This window comes from Giraffa tippelskirchi, chromosome 7 (genome assembly GCF_054371585.1).
Source record: "Giraffa tippelskirchi isolate mGirTip1 chromosome 7, T2T-mGirTip1v1.2.pri, whole genome shotgun sequence".
Classification (NCBI taxonomy): Eukaryota; Metazoa; Chordata; class Mammalia; order Artiodactyla; family Giraffidae; genus Giraffa; species Giraffa tippelskirchi.
Genome location: NC_137281.1, coordinates 77,508,251 through 77,520,355, shown reverse-complemented (window position 1 = coordinate 77,520,355; position 12,105 = coordinate 77,508,251). Strand labels below are relative to the sequence as shown.

At 41.1% G+C, this 12,105-nt stretch overlaps 1 protein-coding gene and 1 long non-coding RNA gene across 3 annotated transcripts in view; one reads left to right on the top strand and one right to left on the bottom strand.

Moving 5' to 3' along the window:
- Window positions 1-12,105, bottom strand: part of CMYA5 (cardiomyopathy associated 5) — a 108,999-nt gene that overhangs the window by 3,681 nt on the left and 93,213 nt on the right. For both annotated transcript variants that reach the window (XM_081506019.1, XM_081506020.1), the window contains 3 exons: window positions 7,137-7,270; window positions 5,705-5,804; window positions 2,261-2,434 (listed from right to left, as the gene is read on the bottom strand). In XM_081506019.1, the coding sequence (XP_081362145.1) occupies window positions 2,261-2,434; window positions 5,705-5,804; window positions 7,137-7,270 (408 nt within the window). The remainder of the gene's footprint in view (window positions 1-2,260; window positions 2,435-5,704; window positions 5,805-7,136; window positions 7,271-12,105) is intronic.
- LOC145512332 (uncharacterized) overlaps window positions 1-12,105 on the top strand; it is an 84,024-nt gene that overhangs the window by 4,937 nt on the left and 66,982 nt on the right. The window lies entirely within an intron of this gene.

Genomic DNA, 12,105 nt, shown 5'->3' with positions numbered 1-12,105 from the left:
TGGGTGACAGGAGCCAAAGACCAAAGCTGTTGAACCTGCTGAATGAAATTAACTGTTCTGTTCTCTGGAGTCTAGAACTTTTTAATTCGAGGCTTGCCTTTAGGTTCTTAAGGGTTCCGTTGTCTAAGGAAATCTTCATGAAATCAATACCTAGTTCCAGCTCTAAGTCTACTGATCATAAACTCTGGGTTTGAATGATTTTTCAACTCTGGGCGGAGGATGGGTCCTCAAGGATCGCACAGCACCGAACATCAATTAATCATAATTGCTCTGATTTGATGGAATGTGACTTTGAACAGCTCTTGGAGATGGTGTCCTTATGAACCTTGTCAGGGAATCAAACTCTGTCAAGTAGGATACAGGGAGAGATGTGCAGCGAGAAATATGCAAAATCCAATCTGTGGGCCTTTTTCTGGGAACTTGCAAGCAGTACTTCCTTTTTAAGCATTCCATTTGAATAATGCCTCACATTTGAGTCTTTGCAGTTTCAAAGCCCTTCCTTATACCTGACTTCATGTGACCCTCACAACCCCCAAATGGAGTAGACTAGGTGTCACTATCCCCTGACAAGACAAATTGAGGCACAGATTAACCAAGACAGATCTGCTCACAGGATTAACCAACTTCTGGTGGGTAGTCAATAGGACACCAGTCAAGAATGGAGCCAGGACGCAAATTAGGTTCCTGGCTCCAGTCTCATGCTCTTTTATTAGACCGTCTTGTGCACATGTTCAGTTCGTAGCATGCTTGCCTTATCTCTCTGAGGCTAACGCAGGTTTATGGCTTTTTCATATCAACCAATTAGACAATACTAATGAGACAGTCTACAACCTGGGACTGTTTACTGCAGCACTTGCGCTGGACAAATGTCTCCTTGAGAACAGAATACAAAGAAACTAAAAATAACCACGTGTATGCCCAGCTGGGGCAAATTATGAACAAGATACAAAAGGCCCAAACTCAACTGCCACTTCTGAGGTGCTGGGAGCAAAAGCAGGGTACTGCATATGATACACGCACACGGCACCGCCAAGGGGGTGGGCAGACCCCCTACGCCACTGCTCCAGCCTGACCCACCAATCCGCCTTTACCCTCATTCCATTCCAATCCACCTTTACCAGCTCACCCCTCCTCTGGGAGGGAGCAAGGGAACCCATTCCTTGTCTTTGCTCGCTCCTGCTGCAGCACGAGTCCCAATAAAGCCTTGCCTGAATTCCTCGTCTAGATTCTTATCAATGGAAATTGATTAAAGAGTCTAAGGGGACTTCCCGGGTAGTCCAGGGGTTACGACTCCACCTTCCAATGCAGAGGGTGTGGGTTTGATCCCTGGTCAGGGATCCCACATGCCTCATGGTCAAAAAACCAAAACATAAAACAAAAACGACAAATTAAAGATTTTAAAAAACAACAACAACAAAAAAGAGTCTAAGAACCCCAGGTCAGTCATGCTAATAATATAGACCAGGGGTTAGTCAACTTTGTCTGTAAAGGGCCAGATAGTAAATATCTTGGGCTTTGGGGGCCATTTGGTATCTGTTATAACTAGACAACTCTGCCATTGTAGCACAAAAGCAACCATAGGCAATATGTAAACAAATGAACTTGGCTGTGTTCCAATAAAACTTTATTCACAAAAATGTCAGCAGGTCATTTTGGCCTGTGGGTTGTAGTTTGCCAACCCCCAATATAGACCAATGGTGGGGGGCGGACGGGGTGCTAGGATCTAGTTCTTCTTTAGTCCTATTGACTCCTCCATGGAGGGAGCCCTTTCAGCATTACCCTTGTGGACTCTCCCCACCCTGGGGTGGACTTCGAAGGAAAACCTGGCCACACATCCACTTTCCTAACTTTTCATTATGAGCTTCCTGAGGAGACACACATCCTTTTCCAGGAACCTACTCTGTCCTGCAATATGGGAAACTGGCCTGGCCAAGGCTTTGGGTGGGTACAAGTCTATTAAAGAGGATTCGAGATAAGAAACAGTTTTGCTCTCACATATGAACCACATTCTCTAAAACTGGCTTCCTTAGTAATCAGAGTAGTAGTTGAGTCTCCATGTATTGGTTGGCCCAAAAGTTTGTTTACAGAAAAACCTGAATGAACTTTTGGGCCAACTCAATACTTGACTCTTTTCTTTCTCAGTTGGCTCAGAACTTGGGCAGGGAAGTGAGAGGCTACTTAATAGGCCCCTCAGAGCCCTCGGTCTAGACATCAACTCATGACACTTTGGTTAGGTGAAGAGGGGCAGGCCCCAGCTTACCTCTGTGGCTCAGAGCAGTGCATGTACCACGAGGTCTCTCCTTGTCCCAGAGTACCAGCCTGCACAGCTGAGCTGGAGCAGATGCCAAGTCGGTAAGCTGGGCAGTCTGTGACGGTGGTTTCCCAGTAGTGCTGGCCACAGGCAGGCAGCTCCTCACCCAGCACTGACGGGATTCTGCAGGCAAGGTTGATCAGGAATTGGCAACCTTTATTTCATAGACATCGACACTCATAAACGCAGCCGCAGTTTAAGCAGGATTCTATCCTTGGAAACTGCTAGAATTTGACTAAAAGATATTCATTGTTCATGCTGCCCCAACCTTGACCTTGAGGGCCACAGAATTCCCCCAACATTCAACATGCTTTTAACATATTTCTACTGCCACACACAACACGCATATATTACACATAGCATCTCTTAGAGGAACTGGGAACTAGAAAATAATTAGAATAATGATAGGATAAAAAGAAGAGGGCTTCCAAAAAAAAAAAAAGAAGAGGGCTTCCCAGGTGGTTCAGTGGTAAAGAACCTGTCCACCAATGCAGGAAATGCAGGAGACGTGGGTTTGATGCTGGGTTGGGAAGAACCCCTGGAGAAGGAAATGGCAACCCACTCTGTATTCTTGCCTGGGAAATTCCATGGATAGAGGAGCCTGGCAGGCTGTAGTCCATAGGGTTGCAAAGAATCAGACGTGACTGAATGACTGAAGACACACGCATAGGATAAAAAGAAATGGCACCAATTCATGGCCCTAGTGGCAAAGAACCAACCTGCCAGTGTAGGAGACATAAGAGACATGGGTTCAATCCCTGGGTCAGAAAGATCCCCCGGTGAAGGGAATGACTACCCACTGCAGTGTTCTTGCCTGAAGAATCCCATGGACAGGGGAGCCTGGTGGGGTACAGTCCATAGGGTCACAAAGAGTTGGACACGACTGATGTGACAGCATGCACTGCATTCAAAGGGAGTGAGGAAATATAAAGGAGGCGAGAGGAGAATTCTAAGAGAGGATGAATTGGAAAGTTTTTCTCCCCAAAACTTGCACGCACACAAAATGGAGTCTCTAAAACCTTTAGCCATGAGTTCCCGTGTCTGAGGACCTTCCTGGGCACAAAGACCAGACCAGTGCTGCTCCTGGACAGCAGGCATCTGCAGAGGCCTGAGCAGAGCTCAGTGCAGGTGAAGCGGGTGTGCTGTTTGTGCTCTGGAAAGGCTTGCGCTCAACAGTCTTTGGGCCTGGGGCCTCTTTAGACGGTAGTAGGTATGCCTAAGAGGTTGTTGAAGGGTCTCTTTTTGTCTCACCTCAGCTATTTTTGTAACAGGCATGGTGAAGTGAACCAAGGCACTTTAAACTGCTGATGGGTGACCTTGTTTGCATGAATTGCTCAATTTTGCTTTGAAACGGCTGAGACAGCAAGGAAGCATTTTTAATTTAAGCAGCATTAATACTCAGTCAGCACCATCTCCCGCTCCCCTTAAACAGGTGACAAAATGATTACACAGGGAATGTATTTCTCTTTCTCATGTCTTTACCCACAACCTCATTTCAGAGAGGTGGCTACTGATGGGCGCTTGCTCTCTGGAGCAAAACCTGGTTGCTTGATATGTATGAGCTAATTTTCAGATTAATAATTAACAAAATTCTATCAAATACATTACAGTTATTATCTATTATTATTAGCAGCCATGAAATTAAAAGACACTTGCTTCTTGGAAGAAAAGCTATGACCAACCTAGACAGCATATTAAAAAGCAGAGACATTACTTTGCCAACAAAGATCCATCTAGTCAAAGCTTTGGTTTTTCCAGTAGTAATGTATGGATGTGAGAGTTGGACTACATAGAAAGCTGAACGCTGAAGAATTGATGCTTTTGAACTGTGGTGTTGGAGAAGACCCTAGAGAGTCCCTTGAACTGCAAGGAGATCCAACCAGTCCATTCTAAAGGAGATCAGTCCTGGGTGTTCATTGGAAGGACTGATGCTGAAGCTGAAACTCCAATACTTTGGCCACCTGATGCGAAGAGCTGACTCATTGGAAAAGATCCTGATGCTGGGAAAGATTGAAGGCTGGAGGAGAAGGGGACGACAGAGGATGAGATGGTTGGATGGCATCGCCAACTCAATGGACATGAGTTTGAGTAAGCTCTGGGAGTTGGTGATGGACAGTGAAGCCTAGCATGCTACAGTCCGTGGGATCACAAAGAATTAGACACGACTGAGCAACTGAACTGAACTGAACAGTTATTATCATCAGTCATCTATGAATCAACCTCCAATATACTTCTATTCTCTTTGATTTTTTGAGAAATCCAAAAGAGACAGAAAAGCTCAATCTATTTCTTAAATCTTTTTTTCCTCCTGAATTCACTCATTGGTACTTCCAGTGTTCTGGACCCTAGGATAGATTCTGGGGATTCAAAGATGCGGAAGACAGGGCTGCTTGAGGACCAGTCAAGATGGAGTAGCTGATGAATGATTCCACCGGTGCTCAGACCTTTTTGTAGATATGATCAAAGGGCACCAGAGCCCAGAGAAGGCTTGGCCATTTCCAGGAGCAGGTAACACCTGAGCTGAGCCACAGACAGGTGAATAGCAGCCTAAGAATAAAACAGTGCGAGTTGCTGTTGGTGGGCTCAGGGTGGTCGTGAGAGCTTGCTGGCAGTCTACCCTAGGCACATCAGTGCCTACAGGAGCGTGTTTCACATGAGTTACGATTTTCGAAAGTCGTTCACTTTCTTCCATTTGGACCCTCAAAATAACCATGAGTGATTGCAGACAAACTGCAGATCACTCTCCTTGCTATGTCCTCAGCTTCTGGCTTCTTTTTACTTTGCTGCTTCCTTTTGTGGGAGGCTTCCCTCGTGGCTCAGACGGTAAAGAATTTGCCTGCAATCAAGAGACCCGGGTTTGAGCCCTGGGTCAGCCCTAGAGAAGGAAATGGCAACTGACTCCAGTATTCTTGCCTGGAGAATCCCATGGACAGAGGAGCCTGGGGGGCTACAGTGCATGGGGTTGCAAAGAGTCGGACAGGACTGAATGACTAACACGTTCACTTTCCTTTTGTGGGAGCCTCTAGGGGAGAGGGGGCAAGCTCCAGAAACTCAACACAATGTCATTCTCCTCTCTTCCTTTTCAAGTGGATTGATACAAAATCTGATTTGCTGTTGAAAATAATAGAAGAATGAACCAGGCTCTTTTTTCATTGAACTAGAGATAACGCCTTAAAACAGTCTATGTGTTAAACAAAACCATCTGTGCTTGTATTTCCAATAAAAATATTGACACTTGCTCCATGTTTGAACTACCTCCATCACTTTCCCCTTAGTAACAAATCATAACCGAACTCTGCAATTCATTCTTGCTGTCACACAGCATGTGCACCCACCCAAGGATGTGTTGGGTGAAGCCACATGAGGCCTCTCGTGCCTTCTCCTTCTACTCACTCTGTCAGCCGTCTCCTCTCAGCGAAGCTGATCACTGTCCCATTTGAGGAAATCTGCAGAGCAGGATGAGCCGTTTCCCTCAGCAAGAGAAATCTGGTTCCTATTGCAATCAGAAAACAGGATTATAACGTTACCACAACATCCCTGGCCAAGCCCCACCTTTCAGATCTTAGTGTCCCCTTGCTTCTGATATCAAAATCCCCCACAGGGTGTTTTCAGGTCCATGGCAAAATTCCATCCATGATCAGGACTTGTGAGCTAGTGACTCATCATCTTGCCTGGTGCCACAGATGTGTGAAACCCCCCTCAACGCAAATCTAGCACCTACTCTGTTATACAAAGTATGCTCCCCACCCAGCACCTACCTCGCCTGGAAACTAGTTAGAAAGGCAGAATCTCAGGCCCTCCCCCAGGCTTCCTGAATCACAATCTCTATTTTAACAAGCTCCTCGGGAGACCCATGTGCGCGTTCAGGTCTGAAGACGCACTGGTGTAACCTCCAGGAGTGCGTCTAACAGTGGAAGGTACAGACACCACACTGGGACCGCAGGAACACACTTCTGGACAGACAGTCCCCCTGTTTTCTCTCTTTACAAACATCATGCTGCCCCTAACCACATCACACAACACACGTGGCTTGTGCACAACTTTTTGCTGGTTAAGCAAGTCACTTAATGGGCCACCCTCAAGTTTCTGCCTCAATCTTTGGGTCTAGGATGAGATAAAAAATGATCACCTTTCCATTCCTCATTTCTTTTCACAATAATTGAGAACAGCTCAGTGTTTTTTATTGGCATCATCAGGGTATTTTCCCCAAAAGGACCTTGAACAGCTATCATTTTCTTGAGTTACTCATACATTCATGCATTCAACAAACATAAATTGGCACCAGTCATGAGCTAGGCATGGAAAATAATTAGAAGAATAAGACTGGAAGATTATTCATGGAGTTCATAGTGTCATGTATCAAGAATATCTTCATCCCACTCTTCTCAACACACACACATACACACACACACATACACACACACATACACACACACACACACACAGAGACTCAAAACATACCAACATCTATAGCAGATTGTAAGCCAAACAAGAATCATCTGAGGAGATTAAAAACATGTCAGAGCCTATATCTCAGTAAATTAGATAAGGACCTTCGGGAGTGGACCCCCAGCATTTTTTTTTTTTTTAATTTTTTAAGCACCTGACTGATAGCTAATGGGTAGCCAAGGTTGAGAATGTCTTAAAGCAGAAAAATAAAAGAAACACCTTGACCTTTGGCCAACCCTGGGTTCTTATGCCAAAAACCTAGCATTACCAGCACACTGGGAGCTTAAGAAGTGGCCCTCTAGGATGTGTTCTGTGGGTGGTGGGAGGGAAGGAAGGAGAATGCTTGGAAGTAGTTCTCTGTGTGCAAAGGAAGTACCTCTGGTGGAAATGAGGGCAGCTTCACTCTGCTCACTTGTCCCAAATGCATTGATGGCTCTCACGTAGAAAAAGTAATTTTCATTGGGTTGGAGATTAACTTTCAGCTGGAGTCCTTTAATTCCAGAGAAAGATCTAAACATGAAAGGAAAACAATAATTTTAAATATAATGCTACGTGCTAAACAATACATCATATTTCAGTCCTGCAGTGCATGAACATCTTTTATTAACAAATCACTTATTTTTCCCTTTTTATGACCATGGAGTTAGCAAGTCAGAGTCTATAAAATGACCATCTTCCAGTAAGTTTACTTTATCAAATCATTTCTACCTTGGTCAACTTTTGTCCAATATTATGCCTTCCAGAATGCTCTTTGGAACAGAGCCAACAAAACCTTTTTTTTTTTAATTCAGAAAATAGACTAATTTTGTGGTTAATGAGTCTCCAAGCATACATTGCTTTCTTTATGAAATTCTGGCCAAGAGGGCACTTGTGGATTAAGATGATGTTAAAATAATCTATAATGCAAAAAAACACTATCTTCATTAACAGATCCTGAATAGTGGAAAACCTGAAGTGATGATTTTGTACATAGCCATCATGTCAAAGCCACCCAAGTTAATGAAACTGAGGATCTCTAAAGAAGACAACATCCTTTAGAGCAAACTTAATCCTGGCAAGAAAAGAGAATTCTAATTGCCAAATAAAATCCCCAAAGTTGTTGTTCCTAAACCTCCCATTTACAACGAAAGAAAAGTACTGGTCATGGTATTGGAATGGCAGTAGACTCGGCAAGTACACTGTAACATCCCAACAATTTAAGCTAAATGGACTTGCTGGATTTGAAGATGGAGTTCTGAACTTGAAATGAGCTAGAATAATTTTTGTGCCTCTTTTCCGTTCTCTTTAATCTGAGTGATTATCATATACTAGGGCATCTATACAAACAAAGTATACAAGTGCTCTTCTTTTAGCCTCCATTTGGGGAGACTTTGGACAAGTTAGGCTCCTTGCTAATAAAAGAAGTTCTAATCTGAGTGCTACAGAATCAGAATCCTGTCCCTCTTAAATGTGCATTGGATACTAGTCATTGAAAACAATAGTACAATAGCCTTCAAATCCATTCTCGGAGGGAGAGAGTTGTTTTTTTTAAACTGTTTGCTTCGTTTGTTTTTATTTTCTTTGGGTTTATTTTGTTATTAATGAATGTTCCACAAAATCATTAGAATCAAAGAGTGGCCACTGTTCATTCTCAGATTGATTTTCTTTTTCAGGTTACTCCTCCTTCTGCTGATTTATTTCATTCTCAATACCTACCTTAGAGAATACCATGAAGGACCATGAAAAGGAAAAAGTATCATTGATCCAGAAACAAATTAATTTAGGCTTTTTCAAAGCAGAAAATCTGTACAGAGTAACAATCCCTCCCTGACCAGAGCAGCCCTGTGTCTAAAAGCAGGAAAACTCCATGTGTTTCTCAGCAGGAGGGGCCACAGAGGGGAGAAGCCTGGGTCTATTTGTGTATTTGCTATTTAGTACTTGCCCCTGAAAAAGGTCCCTGTAAATTCCCCAAACCTTATTAGTTGTTATTTCAGAACCTACCACCTGACCAGGCCCTTGGAGGGTACTCTCTTTAGATGCAAAGGAGAATGGTTGGATGAAATTGAGCCACATGTCCACTGACAACTAATTATGCTTCAACTAATTAACAAAACACCAGGTCCTATGACTGAAAATACAATTCTAAACTAGTATCTAGATCATTATTCTGGGGTAAACGTATTGCTGATCTTGTTTGAACTGATGACTGAAGATATGTTTTCAGTGTACATTAATTATAACAAGCTTATTGTCTCAATAAGCACACTCATATCTGAACTGAATTTCAGACTTCATCTACTCATTAAATAAATATTTATTGATCACTTATATGCTCAGGTCCTGCCGCTGCTTGACAGGACTAGGTGAGGAAATTTCATCTCTAGAAATTGGGTAGAACATCTGGGTTTCATTTTGTGATAATGCAGTTGTTAAATGCCAAGGATGCTGTTCTGGGGTTAGGTTTTGCTCTTAAATTTTATGAAGTATGTCAAGGAGGAAATTTTATATATATATATATATATATATATATATAGAGAGAGAGAGAGAGAGAGAGAGTGAGAGAGAGAGAGAGTCAATTACATGCTATGTCTTATTAGTCATGTAAAGAACAAAAGTCTACATGGTACAGAATCCAATATATGGGCTCACTGTGCAACTGGTCATGTAGACATGACAAATATGCACCATGCCCTCACTGAATCTATAAAAGCACCAGGCATGAAAATGAAAGTAGTATGAAATATGGTAGGGTTTTATTGTTTATAAGTTGCTATCATATGCTCAAACATCAAGAAGGCATAAAAGCTCAGATACAAATGGTTCAACCCTATGTCTATTTATTCTGTCTGACCTCACTTGAATGCCACAAAAGTCTTCATGTCAGCTGTCCCTACTGTTAAGCCAAATGAAAATTTCACAAATTTTGCAATTTGAAATCTGAAGAGTGGCACTCCTCCATAGATTATGATATTTTTATTTCAAAACCAAAAACTTGTCATAATTGCAACTGAATCCACATGGTTATAATGAGTTTCGCAGAGTCTGGAGTAGAATTCAAATTCACAGAATATCCAAATTGAGGTAATTGATTAAACAGCACATGGAACCCCAGCGAGTTATTGGTGCTTAGGTAAGAAGAGATTTCAGTCTTATCAACAATGTGGCCAGTCTGATGATTTTAGAAGTTCAGAGCCAATAATACAATCCAAAACGCAATAAGAAATATGACTCAAAGTGTTTCACCCCGGATCATAAGTGTGGGATCCTCTCTACAAGCACATAGTACAGTGGGAAGGGAAGGCTTTATATTGGAGGTTCTGGGGATGTGAGTATTGTTCAACTCCAATGTTTTAAGGCAGAGAGAAATATTCAAAGGAGACCTACTGTCTCCTCAGAAGTCTGAAGGGCTGCCATGTGAATGAGTCTGGTCCCTCTTTTGCTATTTCAGATGGAAATGAATGGAAGACCCCAGAAGGCCGATGTTTGCCCAGTGTAACAAAGGCTTCTCTAGTTTGAGCCCTTTCATTCTTTAGTTTTTCCAGGGGATGACTGAAAAGTTTGCCACAACAAACCATAGACAATGGGGCAAGAAATATTTCACATGAGAATGGAAAAGGATCTTTATGAAGTAGAAAACCATTAGGGACTTCATGCTTATGAGAATATACTAAAAGCATTCCTGTTAAATCAGAAGGAGACATGAGGTTAAAAAAAATTGAGAAGTAGGAGGTAAAATTATTATCACTTGTGGATAATATGACTGCTATCTAGAAAACCAAAGAAACTCAGCTGAAAAACTCAGAATTTAGTGAGATAGCTAGATGTGAATATAATATAAAAAATCAAAATCTTTCATATACAAATAACAACTAGATAGAAGATAAAGCAAAATAAAGACCTTATTTAGAATAGAGGCAAACATAGCAAAAGTGTATAGGATTTATATGAAAATTATTTTTGAAAATGATAATGAAGGAAAGCCCACTCAAGACTTGACAGTTCTTGGAAAGGAAAATGCAACAATCATAAAAATTGCAATGCTCCTCCCTAAATTAATCTACCAACTTAACATGATCTCTACAAATACCGAATTATCAAGGGCAGAGGAGTAGAGGGGACTACACAGTCTGACTCTAAAGGTCGTGTGAGAAATAAACTAGCAAAAAAAAAAGTTATGAAAGGGCAACCTAATCTACATGACTTCTAAAATTATAGTTATAATAAAAAAAGAGTGCATGGTACCAGGGCATAAATAGATGGGTCAATGGAACAGTTTATAAAGGTTGGGAATAGCAGCGAACACGTAAGTTCTTAAAATATATAATAATGGAACTATTTCAAATAAGAAAGGAAAATGTTGGCAAAGCTGGATAGCCATACTAGAAAAAATAAAGTTGGGTTCCCTACTCCATACTTCCTCTTGAAAGTATGTATTAACTAGTATTAACATTTAAAAAAATATGTATGGCAAAAAAAATTTTAATTGCAGCTTGTATCATGGATGAAGACTGATGTCCCTTAAAAACAAAGAACTTCTACAAATCAATAAGAAAAAATACTATACTTTAATAGGAAAAAAATGGGTAAAGGAAATGAAAAGTTCATAGAAAAGGAAATACACAGCTCTGAAACATACAAAAAGATGTTCAACCCAATAACCGAAATGCACAATTAAACTATAATAAGATTCCATTTTCTACTTATCAAACTGTGAAAGATCAAGTTTTATCACACCCTGTGTAGGCCGAAGTATGGAGAACCAAACATTCTTACATGCTGCTTGCCTGAGTGTAAACAGCTACAGCATCTATGGAGACAGTTTGGTAATATCTATCAAAACTCAAAATGTTCTTACTTTCTAACCAATCATGATACTTCTAGGAATTTACCCTGCAGATATACTTGCACATGTATGAAATGATGTATGCACAAGATTTTTTCTGCAGTACTCTTTGTGACAATGGAAACAACTTAAGTGCCTCTCAATTAGTCAAATAAATTGATTATATTCTTAGAATACAATGAAATTGTTTTCTTTAAAACTGATGCAGTTCCATTCGTATTGCCATGAGATGCCAAGAAATATTTTTAAATAAGAAAAATAAGGTGGAAGAAATATATATAGTATGCTACCATTTGTTGAAAAAATATAGCTGCTATATATGCACAGACTATCTAAAAAGATAAATATGCATCAGATAACAGTAATTGCCTCTGGTGGTGGGGAGAAATGAGTAAATGAAGTATAGATAGAAAGGAGACAATTTTCACTGTATTCTTTTTTGTGTCTTTTGAATTTGTACCATATTTATGTATTATCTATCCGAAATTAATTAAACAATTTACTTTCAGAGCTATATTACAAG